Here is a 25,897-nt window from a genome sequence, read left to right as displayed (position 1 = left end):
TCAGCCTCCGGGGCCTGCCGGTCACGTAGCCAAACTCGTTCCTCCTCTCCCGCTGCCCAGGCTGCTGAGCGCAGCGGTTTCCTGCCAGGGAGAGCACAATGGAGCCCGCCCCACGGGACCCACCCTGGGGAGGCGCCAGCCCGCTGTCTCCGAGGGCTGTGTGACTCTGGACAAGGCCCACGCCCTCTCTGAGGCTGGGTCTCCCCGTAAGGAGTGAGGAGGTAAGCCAGGGTCAGGTGAGGCCACTCTCCAGTAATCACGGCCAACGCTCCCCAGCTCTCTAACACGTGGAGGTGCAGCACCCCGCACCCTCGGAGCCACCCGAGGGAGCCAGGCCCGCCCTGCCACACTGGAATTCCCCCTTTCCGGCTGGCACCCCGGAGCGTCCTCCCTCCGGCCTCCTGCTCTGAGATCTGCTCCCCACCTGCACCCCCACCTCAAGCCTGTGTTCCCCCCTTCTTCCCAGGAGGCGCTCAGCCGGGCGGGCGGGCGAGAACAAGTGAGAGGAAGTGCTGGAAGGTCCAAATTAGATGAGAGGCGCTGGGGCCCAGGTGGTCCAGGCCTGCAGCTGGAGGGGGCGGGAGGGGTGGGGAGACACGGGCGATGCACTGGGAATGGGGATGGGGAAAGTAGGGGTGCTGGGGGGAGAGGCTGAGCGCTGGCGGGCAGGGGGCCAGCCCATTTGGGATCTGGAATCGATCGGTGGGCGAGCCCCTAGCGGGGGGTTTCCGAGGCTGGGAACTGGGTCCCACAGCCGTCGGCTCCTGCCTGCCCTCGTCTGCCCCTCTCCTTCAGCCTGGGCCACCTCCTACTCATCTCCACGTTTGGACCAGGCTGCCCAGCCCAAAGCCTGGAGCCCAGGGCCTGACCGTGGGCTGGATCTTCTCAGTGGCAGGGAGAGGAGGGTGGCTCAGTCTCCACAGTGACACACCTCAGAGCCCCCCGGCTGACTCCGCCACGGGTCAGCGTCTGCACAGCTGTGTCTCCCTGAAAGGCAAGGCCCCAAGGGCAGTGCGGGGTCTCCCGATGTGACCCGGGGTGGGGGGACAGCAGGGCCTGGGCTGCCCTTCCGGAGAGACGGGGGTATGGCTTCTCTGGTGAGAAGTGACCACTGTCCCCTCCCGCCTCGGGATCAGCGTCCAAGGCCTGGCGATACCCCTGATGCCCGCCTTGCCCCAGGCATCCAGGATCAGACCTTGCCCCTGCTCAGCCATGACCTTCCTCCTGCCCCTGCCAGGCCTGGGAGGGTCCCAGTGACTGCTCTGAACCTCAGCGTCCCCAGAGTGACCAGCCCTCACCAAAGCCCCAGTGACCCATCCTCGCCATCCGCCTCCTGTCCCCTCCTCCTGATGTGGAGAGTGCTGCTCACCCCGCACCCCTGTTCACCCCTCAGCCCTGCTCACCCCACACCCCTGTTCACCCCTCAGCCCTGCTCACCCCTCACCCCTGCTCACCCCTCACCCCTGCTCACCCCTCAGCCCTGCTCACCCCTCACCCCTGCTCACCCCTCAGTCCTGCTCACCCCACCCCCTGCTCACCCCTTACCCCTGTGCATGCTCTCCTAGGCAGATGGGCAGGGAATCCAGGCACTTGCCTCTGAGCCTCAGGTCCCTCATCTGCACCATGGTCCCCCCACATCTGAGGTTGGTTGGGAGGACCGAAAGGACAGTGTGCCTAAGGACCTTCACCCGGGGAGGTGTGGAATCCTAAGAATGTGTCTTTTAATTGGACATGCCGGCTCTTCGACTGTGTCTCTCTCTCCCCAGCTCCCCCGCACGTCTGACTTCCTTATTTCCACAGCGGCCACCCACCCCCTCAGCCTCCCCGCCTGCTGGAAGTGTCCCCTCTCTCAGACGGGCTGTGTCCCGGAGCCTCTCCCTCCTACCTTGCCCGGCCCCCTCCCCAAGTGGCTGCTGCCCTTCCCAGCAGGTCTCAAAGCCCAATGGTTGCGCCTCCTCCATCAGACCCCAGCCCGGGATCTTCAGCAGATGAGGAAATCAGGCCCTGTGTGTGCATGTGTGTGCAAGCGAGTGTCTGTGTGTGGCAGGGGAGGGGTATAGCAGGGCTCTGGAACCTGTGTGATTTTTTTTTTTACTTTAAATAATTCTTTATTTTTCAATTACAGTGGACATACAGTATTACATTCGTTTCTGCTGTACACCCCAGTGATTAGACATTATGTAACTTACTAAGGGATCATCCCAGTAAATCTCCTACCCACCTGGCACCACACACGGTTGTTAGAATATCACCGACTGTATTCCCTGTGCTGTACTTTCCATCCCCACGACTACTCTGTGACTACCAATGTGTGCTTCTCCGCCCCTTCACCTTTTCCAACCTGCCTGTTGGGCCAGGTCCCCAGTGGACTCTGATGCCCACTGTCCTACCTGCTGGGACAGGAACATCTCTCTCCGGAGAGTCCTGGGGGCCACTGTCAGCTCCACCCTGACCTGGTGGCTGCCCCCCGCCCCCACGTGAGCTGGGAAAAACACTTTCCCAGGAGCTGATCTCTCCCGCACCCACCCCACCCACAGTCGGCAGGGCTGGGCCGGGCAGGGCCGGGCAGGGCTGGGGAGATCAGCTGAGGTGTGTTTGTTTGGGGGGCTTTCCTCTTGGGCTGGTTTTCTGAACAAAAGGCCTGGCTGATGGGGGGCTCGTGGCCCTGGGGGCTACACTGTGGGGGCGGGGCATCACACACCTCTCAGAGCCCGGGCCTCCTACTGAAGAGTCTGTGAGGCCCTGTGATGCAGGCGCTGGTCTCCCATGTTATGTTCCCATTTTAGAGAGGAGGACACCGCGGCCCAGAGAGGCCCGGGGACGTGCCCAAGGGCACACAGCCGAGGGGCCAGGGGGGAGTGTCTTTCCTCCTGACTAGTCTTTCCCCCTCCAAACTCCCTCCCTCGCCTCACTGCACCCTCCTCCCACAATTCTCTGCTGCCCCCCAGATCTCTCAGGCTGTGCCTCTCTGTCCTCCTCCTCCTTCCCCAGGCGGCCCCGTCCTCAGCCCTGTCCTCACCTCTGCCCCCCGAAGTGGGCACAGACCCCTCAGGGCTCCAGCTCCCAGCGTCCAAACCTCTGACTTCAGGGGCAATAGCCACGCTCCAGGCACGTGCCCGGGGCAGGCCCTGCTCTGGGGCCGTTGCCCGAGAGTCCACGGGAGTCGCCCGTGGAATCGTCACGACAGCTGGGAGTGGGGCTGCCACTCTCCCCACGTGGCATGTGAGGAGCAGCAGGCCCAGGGAGGTGACGTGGCTGGCCTGGAGGTGGCAGGGTCCGAATTCAAACCCGGGCAGCCTGCGTGCGTCCCTTGTCCCTTACCCCTGTGGCTCTCCAGCCCAAACCCCTGACCCACAGCAGGAGCTATAGGCTGGACTTTCCTCCTGATTTCCAGGGGGCCCCAGCAGGGGGCCCCAGCCCTGTCTGCCCCCGCCCCCCGCCACGGCTCTCATTTGTGTTTGGACCTATCTGCTACATGTCCTCACCCCCATGCCACCCCTAGACTGAGAGCATCTCGGGTCCCATTCATTCACAACCGTGGCCCCACACCCAGCGCCACAGGCTTGGCACATGGTAGTACCGGGATCTGTGTCCTAGGAGGGACACCGCGATCCCAGCTCAGGATCCGGCCTTAGCTTCCCCACAGCGCCCTCTGCTGGTCGGACCAAACACTGTCCTCGGGCCTTCTCACCCTCATCCCCTGCCCAAATCCCCACCACCCTAATAACCCCCTGGGTTTATAGAGCTCCTTTCTTCCTCAGAGCTCAAAGCATTTTCCCATCTGTGATCTCCCTGGCCTGGGACCAGCCCCAGGAGTGTGGGAGGGCTGAGCGTTTTCCTCCCCATTTTACAGATCCAAACTGAGGCCCGGAGAGGGGCGGGCGAGCCCCAGCGTGCTGGCAGACCCAGAAAAGAGCTTACGGGCCCGTTTCTCCAGCCCACTCCCTTACCGATGAACAAGCAGAGGCCCAGAGGGGAGCAGACGTGCCCGAATGAGTCCTGGGCCAGAGCCCCAGTGGCCTAAATACAGTCCGGGGCTTTCCCACGACATCAAGATCTCTGCCCGCCTGCAGCTCCGTGAGGCCGGGCCAAGTCAGTAAACACGAGGAGCCTCTGTTGTCCTGGTTGTAAAGGGAGCTTTGCTCCCCGCCTGCCTCCCGGGGCCTCCCAGGGGACCAGGCGAGGCAGACGCGGGCTGCGAGGCCAGGCGAGGCCAGGGGAGGGGAGGAGAACAGCAGCCTGAGTTGCAGGCTCCAGCCAGACCCCCACCCCTGCCTGGCAGACACACAACCCGGGACCCACTCCAGTCCAGGGCCTGACTTTCAGAGGGGCCGGCACAGTGTCAGAGGAGCCGCAGTGGGAGATGAGGAGGAATGGCGACCGGTCGAACCCCGAGTCTCAGTTCCAGCCTCTGTTATGTCCTTCCCGGAGCTCCTCCCAAGGTGTCCATTCATTAATTTATTCCAGTGACTTGTTAACATCTGTGTTCTCTTAGACCGACTTTAGGCCAGACATTGGCAAACGTTTAGCGAAGGGCCTAATAGGAGATATTTTCATCTTTGAGGGCTACACCATTTCTGCCATTGGAAGGGGAAGGAGCCAGAGACAGTAGGTGAACAAATGAGCATGGATATGTTTCAATAAAACTTTATTTACAAAAGTAGGCCAAGGGCCAGATTCGGCCCATGGGTCATAGTTTGCTGACATCTATTCTAACCTCCAAGGTATTTGGGCCTTGCCTGGTTACGCTCAGCCGTGTCCCATTGTTTGGGCAGATAAAACATCGCAGGCGCGGATTCGATCAACGTTTGATGAATGAAGGCATGACCTCTGTGCGTGGGACGAAAGGGGCTCGTGTGATGTGGACTGATGGGGGGCGTGCACAGCCTGTGTGAGCGCCCAGAGGCAGGGATAGAGGGGGTGCTGTCTGTGCTCGAGAGCTACCAGGCTCTGAGTAGCCCCAGAGGTCAAGACAGAGGGGATGCTGGGACACTAAGGGCTGCCCCCGTGTGGCCAGACCTCCTAGGGTCACTGGAGGAGCTAAACGATACAGGCCCAGCACGGGCCTCCGCACAGCAGCGGGCACGCGGGGAGGTCTCAGCTGCCGTGACTGTTCTTGTTGCTGTAACTAACCCAGACATCTGAAATGGCCTCCCCAGCCCCCACCAGGGGCCCCCATAGGGTCAGCAGGGCTCTCCCCCCCTGAGGATAGGCCTATGACCACCACGAGAAAGCCTGTCCCTCGAAGAACTGGGGGCATGTCTAGAGCTGGGGACACCCCACCACCTGTTTGCCCACCATGCTGGAAGCTCCCCCAGGGCAGGGAGCGGAGGCTGGTTCCCCCAGTGCCCAGTGCACGGCGGTTGTGTCTGCTCTGTCACACGGAGGGCTCACCCTTCTGTCTCTCCCCGCCCCATCTAGTCCAGCCTGTCACCCCAATCCCACGAGAAATATCCAGTCTTGAGCCGGGAGCTGAGAGTACACCCATCCTGACCTCAGGCTTCCCAGAGAGACTCCAAGCCTTAGGCCCTGGGACCCTCAGGCAGGGCCTGGCCCCCAGAGGTAGCACCTAGACCTGACCCCTCTGGGTCGAGCAGGGAGTCCCACCAGCTGTGGGGTTTCTGCCCCAGCCCTGCTCCCAACGGGCCTTGGTCCCTTTCCTGGGTCTCAGTCCCCACACCTGTGTGGTGGAGGTCAGGAGCAGGCGATGTCTGAACTCAGGACATTGTAGCCTAGATGGAGACTTCGTGCAGATCTGGGTGGATGCAGCCTTGTAGTGCCCGGCTTAGCAAGGAGATGACACCTTTGCGCTAGAAAAAGGTGCCCCGTGTCCAGGTTGACAGCCTATTCCATAGTTCAGGGCTTGGAGACAGGAGCACAGGCAGGGTTTCCACGCCCTCCCCCTCCACTGGGCGCCTTTGTACAGGGTACACAATGCCCAACCTTGAACCGTGTGACCGGATCTGAGTTGGCACCATGGTACTTTCTGGGTCCACTGGCCAAGGGAGAAAAGGAAAGCCTGAAGGATGGTGCTGTCTCAAGCTGCCCCCTGGTGGCCAGATGCTGCATGACACCCATGGCTCAGGAAAAGCATGCATAGGTGAGTCTTACCTGTGTCTGCGCCTTAGACCTAGGGCAGGTGGCGGGGGCCTCCTCCCTGCCTGCAGAGACCCAACACCCAGGGAAACCAGCCTCTAGAACCTGAGAAGGGGATTCTGTCATGAAGAGCCACCGTGGACCAGGCCGGGCATTTTAGAAACGAGCTCAGTGCTCCTATTTACTCACCTGGCTGGGAGCTTCCCCGGGACAGGGGCTGTCCTTGCCCCAGTGTCCCCAGTGTGCAGCACAATGGTTGTGTCTCCCCCGTCAGCCTGGGGCCTTGCCCTTCTGTCTCTCCCTCCCCCACCTAGTCCAGCTGGTCACCCACGAGGGACCCTGACTTGTCACCCCACTCCCGCTGAAAGCCCACAGTCAGAACTAAGAGCGAGCCCATTATTGAGGGTCAGCCTGTGTGGCCTTCTCTCTCCGCCCTCCCAGAAAGGCCCTAAGCCCTGGCTCTCGGGACCCCAAGACGGGCTGGGCTCCCCGAGAAACGGGGAACCGGACTGGGAGCCTCATCCGGAAATCGATCCCACCAAGGCAGACTGGTAGGAAGCTTTGTTTGTGGATGAGCAAACAGGATGGGACGCCCATTGCTCTTCAGAGAACGACCAGATAGGTCCCAGTGGGAGGCACTGGGGGAGTGGGCTCCTGCCGCCTCCTCCCTCTCACCCTCTGGGCTCCGGCCATCGGCCATCATGGCCCTCTCTCCCTCCTGGGAACCGACCCTTCCTCCCACCTCCGCACTGTTGCTGCGCTCTTCTCTCTGGCCAGCCAAGCCCTCCTCATCTGTCAGCTGTGGACTCTGTCACTGCCACTGCCCCAGGACGCTCCCTCCACACCCAAGACCAGATCAGGTCCCCCTGTCCTGCGCCCTCCCCCCGGTGCTTCTCACTCTGGGCTGTGATCCTCAGCGTCCCTGGCTCCTCCCTGGCCTAATGCCTTCCTCCCCCAGGGGCCTCGTCTGGCTCATTCATGCTGTCGTCTCAGCAGCACACAGTGCCAGGCACACGGTAGGTTCTCAGTAAGCATTTTCTGGATGAATGAAAGGTTGAGTCTGTTATTCCTGGCTATAACCACTTTCTAGATGTGTGACTTTGGACAAGGAGCGTTGCGTTCAGTCAGCAAATACTTATTGAGCATCTACGACGTATTGAGCCAGACTCAGGTCTGCCTGCCTCCCAGTTCCGTTCTCCTTCCATAGCCCCGGCTCTGCCTTCCCTGAGAGAGCCGGTGCTGGGATGTGAGAGGCCTGCAGCTGGGCGATCCCGGTCTGAAGTCTCATCCTCTCCCACGGGTCCCCCAGATGTCAAATACGTGTATACCGGTCCCCTGGTGCCCCCCACCTCTGCCTCCATACCTCCAAACTGCCACCCTCTCTGCCTGGCACGTCCCACTCAACCTTCAGAATGCCATGGCAGGGCCCCCAGCATCTTGAAGCCACCCCATGACCCTGCCAGAAGCAACTGCCCTCTCGCAGCACTTGGCCGGCGTGGGGATGCTCCACTGTCCACCACAACCCGAGTTATTTATGCACGTGGCTCCCCCACACTGCATTGGAACCCCCCCCACCCAAGGCTGCCTGGGCAGGGACTGAGTCTGATTCATCACTGTGCCAGCTCTGTTGATTAAGCTTTCTCTGGTCAGACTCTGCAGCATCTGGCCTCCACGCTCCAGCGCCCAGCCACGGGCCGGGCACTCAGGGCCAGTGAATGCCTGTCATTAAATAGGTGAGTGGGGGCAGGCCACAGGGCTAGGGGCTCTGGCTGGATCCCCAAAATCATGACCGGAGAATGGGGTTCAGGGGGCGTGAAGGGCACAGCCTGGGCACTCTCCTCTAGTCCCTTCACCCGCCAGAGGTCCCTGTCTCCTCTCTCCGTGGATGGGTGGGGCCAGGAGCAGGCCGGGGGAGGGCGGTGGAAGAGCACAGGGCAGATGGGCTGTGGGCTGAGCTGGGAAAGGACAGCCTGCCCCGGGGAAGGACAACCACGCATCTCAGAACTGTCTGGGAATCTGGGAATCGTCTGCTTCAGCAGAATTCCAATGACTGGGAAGGTGAAATGTGGGGGTGCAAGGGGGAGCTGCCCATCCCTGCATGGCCCAGTCTCAGGCCAGTGCCAGGGCTGGGCTGGCGGGCAGGAGACCTGGGTTCTAGTCTCCACTCTGCTATCAATCTGCTGAGTGACCTTGGGCAAGACCCTGCCCCTCTCTGAGTGCCGGTCTATCCAGTGAGAGTGTGGAACTGACCAGCGCCGATGCCGGAGGTTAGGATGGCCAGAATCCCTCACGCCACCCTAGGGATGTCTCTGAGTTGGTGAGCAAGCGACTCTGGCTGGGGCCACCGCCCAGCCTCATCCACCTGTCCCCATCTTAGGCTGAAGGGGGCATTGTGGGCTCCCCAGCATCCTCTCTGCCCTGTCCCCTCTGCCCCCAGAGCTGCCAGGCTGCCAGCTGGGAGCATCGGCAGCTGAGACTGAGTGTCCTGCGTCATGGTGAGTCAGAACCCTCTGTCCAAGCCAGGTCCTGTCCCTCCACAACAGGAAGAAGAGACAGGACGCTCCACCTCCACGGCCCCGGGCTACACGGGACAGGACCCCGGAGCCTGGCCACAGGCAGACCCGTCTTTCCTTCTCCACGCAGGACAAGCGCACAGTTGGCCCTGCAAGGCATTGGGGCACCCATGGTGGTCAGGACCGACTGTCCCTTCAGGGCCATCCTGCCCCTGGGCAGACTTGGGGGGCAGAGCTGGTCTGATGGCTCCCTCAGCACCAAAATAAATACAGCACCGCCTACAACATTCTGGCTCACATGGACACACAGTAGGTGCTTCATACACATTCATTCAGTAGTTTCCTCAGGCTTCCCGTGGGTGTAGGGGAGCCTCGGCCAGGTAATAAATCATCATATTGTAGCTTGTTCGCTGTCACTATTATTTATCTTAAAGATTTTTATTTATTTATTTTTAGAGAGAGGGGAAGGAGGGAGAAAGAAGGGGAGAGAAACATCAATGTGTGGTTGCCTCTGGCGCGCCCCCTACTGGGGACCTGGCCCACAGCCCAGGCATGTGCCCTGACTGGGAATCAAACTAGCAACCCTTTGGTTTGCAGGCCAGCACTCAATCCACTGAGCCACACTAGCCAGAGCTCTATTATTTATGTCTAGCCCTAAGTTAAGTACCTACTGTGTGCCAGTCATTGTGCATATATTGTCCTGTTAATCCTCACAGCAACCCCGTGAGGTGGGATTTCTGCCCCCAGTTAACAGACGACAACACGGAGGCTGGAGAGGGGAGGCGACCTGCCCAAGGCCACACAGCTGGTGAGATCTGAGTCCACATTCACACCAGCCTGCGGACACCCGTGGCCAGGCCACTCTCCACCGGGCCTTGACTGCAGAGAGGGCCCCGGGCCTGGGGAACAGAGAACAGGGTCAACACCCACGTCCATCCCAGGCCCCGCCCCCGCCCCGGCAGCCCCTGGGGCTCAGACCCAGCCTTGCAGAGGCCAGAGCTCCGCCCCTGCCCCTGCCCCTGCCCCACACGGTCTTCATGCCTCAAGACCCTGCCGGCCTTCACCAGGCCTTGAAGGCCACCGTAAACGTGGCTTCCTCCCTTGCCTGTGTGACAGGGACACAGTGGCTCTTCCCGGAGCACAGGTAGGCGTGAGGACGCCGTGAGATCAAGCGTGAAGGACAGTTCTCTGGTCGCTGCAGGGCTGTGTGTGAGTGGAGGTTTGCTGCGAGGAGCTGGGGGTGTGACTGTATAAACGTGCGAGTGTTCGGCTGTTACACACGCGGTGGGTGTGTGCAACTGTGAGTGTGCGCACGTGTGAGAGTGTTGAGCATGTTGTGTGTAGGCAAGTGAGCGTGAGTGACGGGGTGGGGGGGGGCCCTCGTTAGACGGGAGACCACGCTGTGCAAACCCTAGTGCCCCGGTTCGGGTTCGCATTGCCCTCGCTACGCCGGCAGAGGCAGGTGCTGCCCCCTTGCGGCGCTGCGGGAGACCCCGCGGAGGGATGCCACCCTCTGCACCCCCGGCGCCGGCCAGCATGCCCCCGGGAGGGGCGGTCGCCCTCGGCTAAGGGAGCTCGGTCAGGCGAGGCACCCGTCTGACCCCTGGGAGCCGGCCGCTTCCCCTGCAAAACGCGCAGACGACGGCGCGGTGGTCACCGCTCTCAGCCTGGTGTGTCTGGTCCTGGTTGGGTCCCAAACGCCAGAAGTCTCCCCGCCCCCCACCGCCCCTTCCCTGACCTTCAGCCCCTGTCACCAGGCGGCGCGAGGTGAGGGTCAGAAGTACCATGCCCCCCAACTACCCTCCTCCCCCAACACCCCACCCCCGCCGCGCCCCGCCCCCAGCCCAGCTGCGACAACAGGTGCTCTGGGCGGCGGCCCGGGGTGGGGGAGGGCTGGGAAGGGGCGGGCACCCTCGCGTGGCTCCGCGCTCCGGGTTCCGGGCGAGCGGTCCGCGGCCCCCCCTCCCCGGACACGCACGCCAATCCGCGGTGCTGGCAGGAGCTGGCGCGGGAGGCGGCAGCGGCGGCGGCGGCGGCGGCGGCAGTGGGGACCGGGCTGAGAGGCTGCGGAGCCGAGAGGAGCCCCTGCCCCTTCCCTTCCCGCCCTCCCCCTGCGCCCGCGCCACGCGTGAGCCCCAGGCTGCGGAGACATGATCGCCCGGCGGCCCGACGCACTCAAGGCGCAGCGGCCCGGCCTCGCGGCCCCGTGATGGGCTCCTGCGTGTCGCGAGGTGAGGAGGCCGCGGGCTGGTGGGGGTGGGGGCTCGGGTCCCAGCGCCGAGGACGCGCACACAACCCCTCCCGGCGCTCCGAGAACACTGGGAAGTGAGGGTGGGCAACGCGCCCTTCCTGACCAGCCGCACCCCCACCCCACTCCGGCTGAGCCCTAGGAGTCGCGGCGTCCCCCCTCCCAGGGACAGGGCGTGGGAGGATGGGGTGCAGCACAGAGAGAGGGCAGGGAGGTCGCCGCAGCCCCAGCCCCGCTGGAACCACGCCCTGGCAGGTGGCCCGAAGCCGGGTCACAGCCTTCCCGGCAGCCACACACCCCCTGCCGTGTGTCTTGAAGGGGCCGGAGGCTTCTGACTGCTCCTGACCATTCCGGAGGGACTTGAGGGTGAGGGTGGGGGTGGGGCGCCAGGAGGACATTCTCCGCGCCCCCGCCCCCAAAGACACAGGCCTTACTAGTTCCACAGCCCCCGCCTGTCCCCTTACCCCGTGTCCCTGCGCTCCGCGGGGAGCGAGGGTTTCATGGAGGTGAACAGGTTGTAAAGAAGGTTCCCAGGCCCTCACCACGCTCCTGCCAACTCCTCATCCCCACCCCCATCCGGCCAGGCGGTGGGAAGGGACCCAGGCAGCGGATGCCCTCAGTGACCCCCACCTTTCTCTGGGTCTCTGAGCTGTAAAGGCCGCCCTGGCTCCCCTCCTCCTGGGCCGGAGCCCCACTGCTGTCCCCAAGGTGGCACCGGGAGCTGCAGTGAGCTTCCCTGGAGGGTGGCAGGCCGGTCTTCGGGAGCCTCCCCGCCACCAGCTCCCCAACAGGCTGCTGGGCAACACTTCAGAAGAGGCTGGCCCCGTGGTCCTGTCCCCTCACCTGGGTCTTCACCCCACGGTGCGAGAGGGTGGGACGGGGGGTGGGAGTGACTGGCTAAGCCCACTGACCCCAACCACAGGGCCGTGGGGGGCTGCCACCCCACCCATCACCCCCAGGAGCTTTCTCAGGTGCACAGGGACAAACAGGGCTTGGGGACGGGCAGGGCAGGCCCGGGAGCAGAGGGGGCCTTGCCCTTGTGCCGGGGGCTGTTGAGGAAGGAACACAGCGCCTCCCACTCCGTCCTGTGGCCCCTAAGGGGCTCTGCTCACCGGTCCATGGGGGGCATTCCGGTGAGTGGCTCGGGACATCTCAGGAGGGTGTCGGGGCGGGATCGTGGGTGGGGTTGGGCTGTGCGAGGCTCATTCACTTATTTATGCAGCTGGTACTAGTGTGACACCTACTGTGTGCCAGGCACCGTGCCTCTGGACGGTGCCTCTGGGCATCCAGCGTCCACCAGCGCCGCGCCTGCGCCCGTGGGGCCTTCGTTCTGGCCGGAGTGGGGGGCAGTTGTGAGAGTGAAGAGTGTGTAGGGGTCCTCAGGAGTGACAGGCCCTCGGGGTCTCTCCTGAAGCCCCCACTCTGGGCAGACTCTGGGTGTTGGGGGACCCGGGATCTGGGGCCTCCTTGGTGATGGTCCTTTTCCCATCACTCGGCCATCCCATGCAAGGGGCTAGGGGACTCGCCTGTGAGCTGCAGACCAGCCGAGCGCAGTGTGGGGGCTGGGAAGAGGGGACACCTGCCGAGGTCACTGAAGGCAGGGGCAGGTCCCCCAGCAAGGTGTGAGGACCACGGGCCATCGTCCCTGAGACTCTGGGTGGCTGAACCACTGAGTGAAGGTCACGCACCCCTCTAATTGTCACTACCACTGTAACTGTCACTACCACTGAGTGTTTACAGTTTACCGGGTGCTGGCTGGGACCTTTTTAGGCACAACAAACTATTTAGTGGCATATACTATCACTGTCCCCATTTGACTAATGGGGACACTGAGCAGGGGGGCGTTGAGGGACTTGCTCAGGGGCTGCCTGTAAGAAATGGCAGAGGCAGAGACATAGGCAGGACTTGAACCCAAAGCCTGGCCCTTAGCCTCTGCGCCCCACCGCCAGCCCTCAGTCTCGCCCTGCCCCTGTCCTGCCCCGCCCCGCTCCAGCTGAGGGCTTGCTCGGGCTTCGGAGCCCCGAGAACCTGGTTGGTCTCCACACCTGCCCCAGTGGCTGGTAACATCCCCTTCTTTCCAAGCGCTTCCCTGCACCAGATGTGCAGCCTGCAGCCAGGCCAGGGGTGGGAGCTTCATGCTGGGTGCCCCCCTACCGAACCCTGAACCCCAGGAACACACCGTACCTGACACAGCTGCCCCTTCTCGGCACCGGGCAGCAGTTAGCTTCTCGAAACCAGGCCTGACAGGTTGGAGTGGAGCCGGCCAGCCTCGGTTCACATCCCTGCTCCACCCACACTAGCTCCGCGGCCTCGGCCAGTCACTTAACCTTGGCTGTGTATCTCAGTGTTCTCATCTCTAGGATGGGAATAATACCAGTGTTGCTGTCCTAGGGTTGCTGGGAGGGGACCGAACAGCTTAATCCGTGGGAAGCACTCGGGCCAGGACCTGGTACATAGTGAGCACTCGTGTAAGCGTTGGGTGTCACGTTCATTTTTATGATTCCCCTTCCGTGCAGACAGCTAATCGAGGGGGCCTCTTGGCTGGGAAACCACAGAAGCTTCGAGCGCCAGCCTTTTCTCGGGAAAAGTAGCGGGTGGCCGGCGCGAGAGGTGAGGAGGACTCGGGGCAGGGGCCTGGGACCAGGTTAAGGCCACAAATGCTGTCTCCAGGAGCTGTTTGGTGTTCGCCGTTTATTTTTAAGCTATTGTCTGCTGGGCGTGTGTGCGGAGCCAGGCCACGCTTTCACCCTCCTGACCTAATTAGTCCTCCTTCCACCCTGGGAGGGGGGCCGTGGGGCTCAGAGACGGGGTGAGTCTTACCCGAGGTCACACGGCCAGGCCACGGTGAAGCAGGATTTGACCCCAGGTCCGTGTGGCCCCGGAGCCTGAGCCCAGAACCCCTGGCCTTTGCCATGGGCTCCATGGGGAGAAGCACCGGGAGCGTGACCGGTGTCTGAAACAGCAACCGACCCTCCGGAAGAACTCCGGCGGTTCCTGTTCGGTGTGGGCTCTGCTGCCACCGCTGGTGACAACCCACGTGGAGCAGAGGGGAGTTACTATCTGCTCCCCTGTCCTCTCCAGCATCAGGGTCTCGCGTGCTCACCCCGTGCCCCTGGCGCCAGAACCTCTCTGCCTGTCCCAGCCTCCCCTCCAGGCCAGTCCTCAGCCTCCGGGCCCCACCCTCGGGGTCCCAGTGCACTGGGCACTGGCGGGGGGTGGGGAGGGCAGAGAGCAGAAATGGGAGATCGAGGACTTTCTTCTGGAAGGTCAGACACCTGATTGTATCTGGGAGAAGGTACAGCACTAAGGGGGCTGCCCACAGCCACCCGCAGCACCCAGGCCTGTTGACCATGACCGCCCCCCCATTTCCAGCCCCTCAGTGTGGTCTCCCCTGGGCCCCAGCAGGGTCTTGCACTGAGCGCGGTGGGGAGGCTGAGGAAGCGGTAGATGGGGCCTTGCCCTTTCGGAGCCCGCAGCCTCCGCAGGGAGCTGTAACCTTGCCCTTGGAGTAGTCCAGTGGGGGACACAGCACACACACACGGAACATGGCCAGAGGACCTCTTGGGAGTTCAGCGCTGGTTCGTGGCTGGAGCGCGAGCGTTGGAGTTTCAGACTAGCCCAGGTGTGAGCCCCGTCTCCGCCACTTCCTAGCTGCTGGCCTTGCAGAAGGGATTTAACCCCTCTGAGTCTCAGTTTCCCCATCTGAAAAAATGGGCCGAACAGCGCCTGCTTCGTAGGGTGGTTGTGAGGGTTAAGCAAGAGCAAGTGGGTGAAACGGTCCAGAGCAGCACCTGACACGTAGTAGGTGTTTAATAAACAGGCAGCGAATCGCTGCAGACCAGACTTTGCCCATTGGGACTGCTGGTAAGGGAGTAGCTTAATACGGCTGAGGCCAATCTAGGCAGGCTGCCTGAAGGAGGCGAGGGTGGAGCAAAGAAGTTGGGCCACAGGATGGCAGAGGAAGTAGAAAGGAACCGGGGTGTCTAGAAGGTCTGGAGAGGAGCCCCTTGTCTCTCTCTGTCCTGGGCTGGGCATGGAAAGGGACTCTCTCGGGCAACTCGGAGCTGCCCAACTCACCACTAAAGCCACCTCTGGGGCCCTGCTGGCCTGTAAGTGATCTTCCTGGGGAGCAGGGGGCACTCTGCCTACTCCAGCCTGGGCCTCTGCCAGGCTCAGGGGGGCGGCTGCTGCCGAGGCAGACAGGGAGGCTGAGGGCCCACCCGGGGTGGCCTCCCTCTGCAGAGTCCCCCCCAGGCAAACTTCAGCCCTGGGGACAGCACCAGAGGAGCGGTGACCCACATCTGTCCCTTGGTCCAGGAAGAGGACCTGAGGTCTGGGAGGGGGGAGGGACAGAGAGGCTGTCTGTCATTCGTGGGGTTCGTCCTGTGGCAGGGGCCTCCCTCTCACAGCAACCCTTCCCCGAGGAGTGCCATGGCCCCGAGTCACAGCTGAGACCCCCGAGGCTCCCAGGGGCTGGCGGTGAAGAGCCGGGATCTACGCCCAGGGCGGGACCTGTGAAGGAAACGCCTTGCCCACCGTGTCCTCCTCCGAGCCAAGGCCAGAGCCTGGCATGTGACAGCCGGGCAGCACCCACGGGGGGACTGGCTGGCCACATGGGTCCCGAGAAGCTCGGAGGGGAAGCCCGCGGCTACCCAGGGAGGGGCTTCACGAGGGGCTGTGGACACAGATGCTGCTCCGTTGCTGTGTGGCTTTGAGAGGCGGTTCGCCCTCTCTGGGCTGCTGAGAAAGAACAGGTTCCCCACAGGCCCCTGGCCTCCTCCTGGGGGAAGGCGGCCACCCTGACAGTTAACGGGTTGGGACACAGGCCACGGAGAGCTGAAGAACAGGTGAAGGGGCCAGGAGGCTCGGAAGCAGGCGGGGGGCGTCTGTGTGGTGCGCTGTCGCCTCAGCAAAGACACGCGGAGAGAATGCCAGTGTGGGAGCTCTGCAGCAGGAGGGGATTAGGGCAGATATCAGGAGGAACCATCTGGGAGGCTGGGCTCTAAAGCAGACAAGCAGCGGGCACAGAAGGGGGCGGGAGTCATCCTCAGTAAGCCAAGGAGAGGCTTGTCTTCTGAAGGAGACAGCTGCATGACACCCTTCTCCTTGAAGCATCCAAATGGGCCCCTCCAGGTTGCCGTGGCAACCAGGGGCCCGTCACTGCTGTGGCCAGGGGGAGGAAGCAGGCCCTAGAAGGGGCCTCAGACCCTGAGGTCAGGGGTGCACGGTGTGGAGCCAGAGGCGTCCACAGGAGCTGTGGCTGGGGGCTCCCTGTTCCCCCCAAACCCCACCTCACGTGAAATGCTGTGTTTTTCCAGTTGCTGGTGGTGACGTGGCTGCGGTCCCAGCTGGGCGAAGAGCAGCCTGTGATTTCACCCTGGGTTGGTTCATTACCTGACGTCTCCATGGCAACCAGCCTGTGACCTCACGGGGCCAAAGTCCTCAGGGGGAGCAGGCAGCTTTGGCAGAGGCGCCTGCCCCTCCGCTGAGCTGGGGGGCCGGAAGGCTGGGGAGGGGCTGGGGGCCAGGAGTCCGTCCGGTCCACCGCCACCTCCTTGACGAGTGACCTTGCTCGAGTCATGTCTCCTCTGGGCCTTTGCTGTCACCTCCCAGCTCCTCCCTGCACGGCTCCCCTCCCTCCCTGGGTCTGTGGTTGCGAGTTTTAAAACAGCTTCAGACGGTGGCCAGGGGTCCTAGAAATATTCCAGCGCCTCCCAAAGGTCCCAGGTGCCGCCTGCGGCCAGTGCCGCCTCGAACTGCACCGTGGTGGCCCCGGCGTGTGCTCCCGAACCAGACGAGTGGTGGCTCTCTAAGCTTTTTGGACTGGAACCCATAGGAATAAATGTATTTTGCACACACGTGACCCTGGACACACACAGAGGAAGCTCCTACCATAGGGCCCTGCCCTAGCCCCGCGGCAGCCGCCCCTGCCCTGTGATGCAGGTGTCCAGTTGGGGGTGGGCGAGATGCTGGCCTCTCCCGTGCAGGACCCCCAGGTCTGCACGTCCGGGAGCCCCTCGCTTCCTTGGGCGGCCGGAGTCAGAAGGGTGGTTGCGGCTGGGGGAGGCTTCAGGCCGCCGGAAGAGGGCACCTGCTCCCCCAACCCTGACGATGGCTTTCTTCAAATCTTGGGCCCTTATCAGTGTGGGGCCCTAGCAGACAATTCCTGAAGAACAAGAACCATCTTCCTCAACTGCCCATTTGACAGGTGAGGAAGACGGAGGCTCGGAGGGGCACTGTCACTTGCTGAAGGTCCCACGGGCGGGAAAGGCCAGAGCTGGGATTCGAACTGGCCAGGAGGAGGCTGGAGCCAGTGGAGGGGCGGCACCAGAGCCAGCACATCTGTCTCTGGAGCAGAGCCTGAAGCCAGGGCCTGGGCACAACTGATGCGTGAAGGGACGGGCGGGGCAGAGGACCCGGAGCCAGCAAAGGGTGGTGTCCCTCGCCCTGCAGAGGTGACCTCAGGCAGAGTCCGCAGGGGACTCTGGGAGGAAAGTTAAGCTCAGAGTGTTCTGGCCCCAAACAAAGGAGCTAGGGTCCCACACCTCCAGTCAGGGGCTAAACCACTCGAGTGGGTGGGGACCTACGTAAATCCTCAGGGAGTTTCAGCACCAGTTGCCTGAGGGCGGCCCGCCCGGAAAGAGCCACAGGTGCTGCCTGCTGGAAGCAAAGCACGGGGGAGGAGGACAGAGAATCCAAAGGGGTGGGGAGGGTTGGGCGGAGCCCCCACACTCTCCTCACCCCCCACAGCCCTGCCTCTGGGCTTGCCCGCCACCACCCACCTGCAGCCCTCAGACCCACGCTGGCCTCAGCTTCCTCCAGGAAGCCCCGCCTGCTTCCCAGGCATCAGGGCGGTGGAAGCCAGTCCCCAGGGCGGCACAGCAGGAGGCTGAGACCAGTGCTCCACAGAGGGGTCCCTTCCCTGCCTTGGCCCAGACAACCCCACCTCTCCAGACTCCATGGCTTTCTGCAAGCTGTGCCCCCTGCCCAGGGCACCCTTTTCCCAGCAACCCCCCGCCCCCGGCCAGCTCCCCCTCAGCTCTCCTGGGCAGCCCCAAGCCCACCAGACTCACGGAACCTCCTCCATGCTTTGAAAGAGACCGGCAGGGCTTGGAGCCTGATTGCCGGGCACTGGTTGCGTGCCGCAGGCTGGTGGCTTCCCCCTCCCTGCCTCCGTGTCCTCTTCATCTGTAAAGCTGAGTGACAGATTCCTTCTCCTCCAGGCCAGAGGGCGGACTTGGGACCATCACACCGGAAAGCAGGGCGTAGAAAGCAGAGCTCTCAGCTGGCGTTCTTCTGGGTCAACCGTGGATTGGAATGAGGGGCTTTGGGATGGGTGGCCTCCACCAGGCTGGGAGCTCCGAGAGGGTGGTGCTTGCACAGTGCGGTGTGCTGGAGATGGACGCGGAGTGCGGGAAGGAATGGGTGGGCGCATAGACGAATGAATGAATGGATGGATGAATGAATGAATGAATGAGTGAGTGAGCGAAGACCCCCTCCAGATGTTCACATATCTGGGCTCTCAGGCCTCCGCTCTGAAAAGCCCTCTCCAGTCCCCCCCCAACTCACAGGGTGTCTCCTTGTCTCTTCCTGGTTATTGTCTCCTGATCGCGGGTGTCATGCATTCGTGAGTTTCCGGTTCATCGTCTGTCTCTGCCCCGAGGCCGTGAGCTCCGTGGGGGCAGACACCATCCTTGTCTTGCCTGCCACTGGGTCCCCAGTGCCCCGAACAGTGTCTGGCACATAGTAGGTGCTCAGCGAATACTCTTGAATGCCTCCAAGAGTGAATACATGCATTAGTCAAATGAATAAGGGTGTTCCCGGTCACCCTGGGGGGCGGAGGAACCCTCAATGCAGCCCAGGAATTCAGTCCCGCATCCCAGCTGTTCCGCTGGGTCTGGTCGCCCCCTCAGCAACTGTGGCGAGCCCACTGTGGGGAGAGCCCTTCGGACCATCAATGACGGGGCTGATCGCTGCCTCCCTCACACAGATACTTTGGCCGGGCAGCCTGTGCTCAGTGCTGCGATGAAGGTAGGGCCCCTCCCGCAGGTGCTGGAGAAGCCATGCTCGGGGCCGGGCAGCGTTCTGGAGAAAGGCGGAGGCTCTGGGCACAGAGCAGCAAGCAGGGCTGGCTGGCCGTTCTCCTGCGCTCCCATTCACAGTGCACAGGGCACCCGGGCACTTACATCAACAAGAAATACCTGCCACTGGGGAGTGAGGGGTGGCCGGCGAGGGCTCCGGGAGGGCCACATCGGGTCAGACGGTCAGGGAAGGCCTCTCGGAAGAGGTGAGCTGAGGCCTGAGTGATGAAGTTCAGGGAGATCTGGGGACACAGTGATGCAGGCAGAGGGGACAGCAAGGATGAAGAGCAAGCCTGGCCACTGGAGCAGCAGCAAGGAGGCCAGAGTGGCTGGAACGTGGTGTCCCAGTGCTGCTGGGTGGCCAGGGGGCCACGGGGCCAGGAGAGGAAGCGGGAGCCTGTTACTCCTGGTGGGAGAGGCCCGGCTCCCACAAGGGGAACGGAGGTGGGGATGCGGGAGAGCCAGAGGGCTTGCTGGTTGATTAGATGGGTTTTGGGGGGAGGGGATGGGGGAGGCAGGACTCCACGGCAGCTCCTGGAGTTTCAGTTGGTACAGCTGCACCGACGGTTGCATCATCTTCTAAAATTATGGAAGTAGACGAAAATGGACATGGTTTGCAATGTCCATGCGCCGAGGTTGGGAGCTGGAAGTTCGCTTGGGGTGGGGAGTGTCCACGTGGGCCCAGCTGCACCCCATGGCACCCCCAGGGGACAGAGGAGGTGAGCTGGGCTCAGGGTGGAGCCGGGGTGGGGTGGGCGGGGCAGGCCCCGGGGCTGAGTGGGGAGGGAGGACGCAGAGGAGCAGCCTGCAAGGTGGGTGGGAGCCAGGAGAAGGGCGTGGCTCGAGAGGGCGGGGCACTTAAATAAACAAGAAATACCAGCCACCAAGGACCCAGACAGGGGTGAGGGGTGGCCGGCGAGGACTCCGGGAGGGCCACATCGGGTCAGGTGGTCAGGGAAGGCCTCTTGGAGGAGGTGAGCTGAGGCCTGAGTGACGAAGTTCGGGCAGATCTGGGGACACAGTGATGCAGGCAGAGGGGACGGCAAGGACGAAGGGCACACTTGGCCACCAGACGGGCAGCAAGGAGGCCAGAGTAGCTGGAACGTAATGTCCCTGTGCCACTGGGTGATTTTATTCATTTATTTTTAGAGAGAGGGGAAGGGAAGGAGAAAGAGAAGGAGAGAAACATCAGTGCGTGGCTGCCTCCCACACCTCCCCCTCCACGGGACCTGGTCTGTAACCCAGGCATGCTCCCTGACTGGGAATCGAACCAGTGACCCCTTGGTTTGCAGGCCCATGCTCCATCCACTGAGCTATCCCAGCTAGGGTTTTTAAGAAAAGTTTTTTTTTAGCCCTGGCTGGCATAGCTCAGTGGATGGAGCGCGGACTTCGAACCAAAGCATTGCAGGTTCGATTCCCAGTCAGGGCACATGCCTGGGTTGCAGGCCATGCCCCCAGCAACCGCATATTAATGTCTCTCTCTTTCTCTCTCCCTCCCTCCCCTCTCTAAAAATAAAAAAAAAATCTTAAAAAAAAAAAAGAAAAATTTTGGGGGGAAAAGAAAAGGGAGGCAAGGAAGTAGAGGTCGGACACAACTCTAAGGAGGATGGACAAGGAAGCAGGAGCAGAAGAAGGTTTTTAAAGGGTGGGAGGGGCTCGGGCTGCCAGGGCGCTGGGGGCTGACCCAGGGGTAGGGGTCTCCATGAGGCAGAGGAGAGGAGCCGAGAGCGAATGCAGGGAGAGTCCCTGGGAGGAGGAGGCACCACAGCAGGTGCCGCAGGGACGGGCCGGCCAGGTGCAGAGGGGAACACAGACGACACGGGGGAGAGTGCAAAAGGGACCCAGCCCCGGGGGCGGGGAGCAGGGGCAGGTCTTGTCTGTTACCGGAGAGGGAGCAGATGGTGTGGGCAAAAAGGCAGGCAGGGTTTTGAGATGAAAAGTTTAGGGCAACACCTTTCAAAGGCTCCTGGAGCTCAGGGAGGAGTGGGGAGAAGCCAGGCGCAGGGGGCAGGGAGGTGGGGTGTTGGTGGTGGAGGTCTGAGAAGAAAACAGAGGGAGGCAGTCGGCATGGCAGGGAGCAGACTGAGCAGGAAGGAGAGGCAGCGGGGAGGGCCCCTGGGCAGTGTCCTCTAGGAGGCCGCAGCAGGGGGAGGGTTGGGGCCGAGGGTTGAGAGAGGCCAGGGCGTCCTGGAAGGAGAGCTCGTAGGCTCTGCCAGGGAGCCTTAGCTGGGCCGGAAGAGAAGCGAGGACGGGAGGAGCCAGTGGAAAGTGGGGTGCATGGGTTGGAGGTCTCATGGGGTCACAAGAATGCCACAGCGAGGGTGCTGGAATCCGTGACAACGGAGCTACAACCAGTGGTTCCCACCGAGGGGACCAGGCTGCACTCCGGACCTGCTGCGGCGGCGGCGTTGCGTCTGTTTTCTACCAAAGGACGGTGGGCAGGCACCTCGGGGCCGGCCCGCGCAAGCAAGCGTCGGAGCAGCAGAACACGGCGCTTTCCTCAGTGCCTCCCCTCTGTCTGGTTTCCAGATCTGTTCACCAGTGTCCACAAGGACTGCCCCATGCCCCAGGCCCCAGCCCGCCTGAGCCCAGACCTGCCCTCCAGCCTCCCGCCTACTGTCGTTCCAGACTATGTCACTGGCAAGGTAAAGTAGTCCCGCTTCGCCCCGCCTCCACCGCCCCCCTCCGCCTGCGCCCTGGCTCCAGGCTCCTCCCCATGGCCCCCCTACCTGTGGGAGCAGAAGCCGTTGCCTCCTCCCCTCCCTGCCAAACCGGCAACCTGGGGCCCTAAGGATTGGTATTCAGGGCGATGCGGGTCTGAGTGGGCGGGCATTCAGGGGCTGGACCAAGCTTGTTAGAGCCCCAGTGAACTCAGCCTCGCCAATGATATTTTGTCCCCAGCCCAAGACCCCTGGGCAGCCCGCACTGCCTGCTGGAGAGCAGAGGGAATGGGATTATTAGATCTTGCTCGGGACCTCAAATCCTGGTGCCTAATGTCCACCCCTGCCCCAGAGCGGGGGTGTCCAGCCTTCTGGCGTCTCTGCACCCCACTGGAAGAAGAAGAGTTGTCTTGGGCCACACACTAAATACATTGTGACATGTAATCACAAAAACATTCTCACGATGTTTCAAGTAAATTTACAGTTTTGTGTTGGGCCTCATTCATAGCCGTCCTGGGCTGCACGCGGCCCGCAGGCGGAGCGCTAGAGGTTGTGACCTGAACCTACCAATGGATTTATTTACCTTTTTATTTATTTTATTTTATTTTTAAATTTTGAGCACGTACCACATGCTAAGAATTGTGCTGGGCACTTCGCCCGCATGATCTCATTCACGCTTCCCCACAGCCGGGAGGTGAATGGCACCGTCCCATTTCACAGAGGAGGGCACTGATGTTCTGAGATGCTGCGTCACTGGTCTGAGGGTCCCCAGGCAGAAGAGGCAGGGCCAACCCTCAAACCCAGGTCCAGTCGACCCCCTGCACCCGCTGCCTCTCCTGGCAGAGCCAGTGTCGCCCCCTTCCCCACCCCGCCTCACGCACACCTTTCTCTGTGTGCTGGGGGCACCAGGGCCCCACCCACCTGTGAATAGGCAGACCCCGACCTCAGGGAGCACAGGGCGGCCGGCCCCTCCGCCCAGGGCTCCAGGGCTCCTGGCCTCTGCTGGCAATAAGCCAGGCTCCGCCCGCTCTCTTTCCCCCTTTGTTTTAGGACAAACAGATGGATTTCTGTTGGGATCCTTGGCAGGTCAGTGCGTTTGCCCATCCCCCAGTCTGGCCATTGCCCCTCCTTGTGGGCCCAGCATGGGCATACAGTCCTGCCAGCCCTGGGGGGGTTCTGATGGGAAGGGCGGGTGGGGTGGTCCTGTGAGAGTTGACAGGACCACGCTGGCCCTGCCCACCATCTGGGGAGGGTGGCTAAAGGGGACAGGTATGGTGGGGGCGCTTCCTCGGGCAGGTCCGCCCACCTGCTCACCCGCCCCCTCCTGCAGAGGTGCTTCCAGACCACCAACGGCTACCTGTCCGGCTCCAGGTCCTGCTCCAGCAGCTACAACGTGGCGGCCCTGGCCACCTCATCCCTCGTGGGTAGGCGTCGGCGGCCCTCTCCTGCCCCTGGGATCTGCCCGTGCCACCCCAGACACCAGCTGTGTGGGGGCGGCGGGGTGGGGGACAGAGCTGAGTCCTAGCCTGAGGGACTGTGGCCCCACAGGCCCCGAGAGCCAGGTGCCCCAGGGAGCAGGGGGCCAGGGTTCCCGCCCCCACGGGTGAGATCGCGGGGCCTCTGTCTGCCTGGGGCAGTCTCCCCACCTCCCGCAGCGGAGTGAGTCTGCCTGGCAGGCCCCCGGGAAGCAGGGGCCCAGACCCCTGGGGCTTGGGAATCCCCCAGCAGGTTTCCTGGGGGATTCCCTCAAGGGCCGCCTGCAGGGGAGAGGGCAGCTGGACAGGGCGGGGGTGGAGCTCGGCGGAGTCTAGGCGGCCGGAGCCGTCTCCCTGCGCCTGAGCCGCAGGCGCTCAGGACTCCAGTCGCCCTGCAGAGTGTCACGCAGTCGGCCCCGCGGCTGCTCCTCGCGTCGTCGGGACCCTCACCTGACTGCTCTCCACGTGCCCAGGGGTGGTGCAGAGCATCAAGGACCACATCACGAAGCCCACGGCCATGGCGCGCGGCCGCGTGGCCCACCTCATCGAGTGGAAGGGCTGGAGCGCCCAGCGGTCGGGCTGGGAGCCGTGGCCGGCCGAGCAGGAGCGCTACTGCTGCCTCCCGGACGAGCTGCGCGAGGCCCGCTTCGCCGCAGGTCCGTGGGGGCAGGGAGCGCGGGGCGCGCGCTGGCTGGGACTCCGGGCCTCCGGGGACACAGCATCACCACCGGGGCATCGTCTGGGCGGGGGAACACAACCACACGGGGTACTCTGGCCACCGGGGCCTGGATGCCGGCCCCTCCACCCTCTGCTGTGCCCTCTCTGAGCGGGTCCCCTGTCCCCCACAGGGGTCGCCGAACAGTTTGCCATCACAGAGGCCACACTGAGCGCCTGGTCCTCGCTGGATGATGAGGAGCTGCACCCCGAGAACGACCCCCAGGACATCGTCCAGCTGCAGGGTAACCCCCAAGCAGGAGCCAGGCAGGCGGGTGGGCGGGTGGAGCAGAGCTGGCCCTGGGTGCCACCCTGTCACCAAACAGCACTGTGAGCTCAGACAAGCCCCTCCTTCCCTCGGCCTCAGTTTCTTCATCTGAAAAATGGGGCTGGTGGTCTTTGCCCTGCCCGTTGCCCAAGGAGTGCCGTAAGCGCGAAGGAGAGAGCAGCGGTAATAATAATAATAATAATAATAATAGAGGAGGTGAATTCACTGTTCACATTAGCAAATACTGTGCTAGAGTCCAGGGTTATTGCCGATGGCTCCAGTGAGCCTGGGTCCGGAACGAAGCCTGCAGGGACCTGTCACCTCATTTAATCACCCCCCCCCCCACTGTGGGGGGTGGGGAGGCTCGGGAAAAACACCGATTGTCCCAATGCTCAGAGCGCCAGATTCGATGCAGAGCCCGCTCTTAACTACCCCACCCACAGCCCTCACCATTCCCGTGACGCCTAGGAACAGACTGGGGCTCAGAGAGGTTCAGCGACTTGCCTGAGGTCACACAGCTTGCAGTGACAAGGCGGAACTTGGAGGCCGGTCTCCTGCCCGTTGCCCACACTCACACGCCAGGGGAGGGCGCAGAGCGGGTCCGGACTCCGTCCCTCACCCCCGCCCCCCTGCCCTTTGGCTTTCCAGACCTGGACAGCATCTACCTTCAGGACAGCCTTCTGAGAGCCCCCTCGCAGGACGACAGTCTGCTGGCCTTCTCGCCTTGCCTCTCCCCCGACGGCTGGCCCTCCCCCGAGGAGCCCCCCATCACGGCGGCTGCCCCCCGGCCCCCCAGCCCCGAACAGCAGCACCGCAGGCGGCTCCCCGGGGGCCCGGGGCCCGAGGGCAGGGCCGGCCTGCAGGGCTCACCGCCCTCCGCGGACAGCGGCTCCCTCTCGGAGGAGGACGAGGTGTTCTACAACTGAGGCCAGCTCCCCCGGCACCTGCCCTGTGGGCTGCGCGGCTGTGTCGGGGTGTCAGGGCGTCGGGCCAGGCCGGGCCTCTCTGCACCCCTCCTGGCAGGCGCGGGGTGGGGAGGCAGGGATGGGGGACCAGCACTGCTCCTCGACTGCCCTGTGCCTCCGGACCTGCCCCCAACAGGGGGAGGCACAGCCCCCTCCTCCCTCCTTGGCTCACGTGGGCACCTCCCCCAGCAGGCTCTCTGCCATCTGTGAGCTCCAGGGCCTGACAGACACCAGGGCAGCCTGTCCGGCTGAGCCAACGGCCAGGCCCCCAGGCGACAACCTTGCGAGCCCCTGGGAGACCCACTGGGAGGGGGGCCTGGGGCCCCTGCCCTGACCCCAGAGCTCTATCCCTCCCCCTCTCCTTCTGTGCTTCTGCCCCCCTCCAATCAGAGGGGGGTAGTCTCTTCCGGTAGCTAAGCATCTGCTCCCAAGCTGTCATCACAAGGACGTCTGTCTCCATGGACTGTCTGTCTGTCTGTCCCTCACTCTCTGAACCCTGGTGCCCCCGCTCCCCCTCCTTGCACCCTCCGGCCGTCTCCCTGAAAGTTCTCTGAAGTCAGTAAAGTGGCGGATTCACCCCAGATGAGCTTGGCCTGGTCTCTGCTGGGGACACCGTGTCCTCGGGGCTCCTAGAGGGACTTAGGGAGGGCCCCTGCCCTCAACACACGTAAGCTGGTCAACATGTCGTCTCGAAAGGTGCCTGAGGCTCTGCGGACTCCCCGAGGAGCCACACCTGGGGACCCTGCCTTCCCGGCCCTGGCTGAGCCAAGGGGGAGGCTGGGGCTGGGGTGACAGTAACTGAGCCACAGGGTCCTACTTACACATGAGGGTCAGCATCATAAAGGCCGGTGGGGGGCCCACTCTTTCCCATGTCCTG

General features: G+C 63.0%; 1 protein-coding gene across 1 annotated transcript; it reads left to right on the top strand.

Annotated features, from left to right (window-relative positions):
* Positions 1 to 8,354: 8,354 nt before the first annotated feature.
* FAM131C (family with sequence similarity 131 member C) lies at positions 8,355 to 25,599 on the top strand. The gene is made up of 9 exons (XM_036025114.1): positions 8,355 to 8,363; positions 8,474 to 8,591; positions 10,382 to 10,840; positions 21,468 to 21,583; positions 22,649 to 22,684; positions 22,929 to 23,022; positions 23,547 to 23,729; positions 23,922 to 24,032; positions 24,704 to 25,599. The coding sequence occupies exons 1-9, from the start codon at positions 8,355 to 8,357 to the stop codon at positions 24,979 to 24,981; spliced, it is 1,404 nt and encodes a 467-aa protein (XP_035881007.1). The 3' UTR covers positions 24,982 to 25,599.
* Positions 25,600 to 25,897: the final 298 nt, after the last annotated feature.

This window comes from Phyllostomus discolor, chromosome 5 (genome assembly GCF_004126475.2).
Source record: "Phyllostomus discolor isolate MPI-MPIP mPhyDis1 chromosome 5, mPhyDis1.pri.v3, whole genome shotgun sequence".
NCBI lineage: Eukaryota > Metazoa > Chordata > Mammalia > Chiroptera > Phyllostomidae > Phyllostomus > Phyllostomus discolor.
The sequence above is the reverse complement of the archived record's forward strand: the minus strand, read 5'-3'. Positions and strand labels throughout refer to the sequence as shown.

Excerpts from the sequence above, each read along its gene's own strand:
- FAM131C (XM_036025114.1), top strand. Across the intron at positions 8,592-10,381 it reads ACTGAGTGTCCTGCGTCATG|GGTCAGAAGTACCATGCCCC; the intron begins GTGAGTCAGAAC and ends GCGCGAGGTGAG. Across the intron at positions 23,730-23,921 it reads CGAGGCCCGCTTCGCCGCAG|GGGTCGCCGAACAGTTTGCC; the intron begins GTCCGTGGGGGC and ends TGTCCCCCACAG.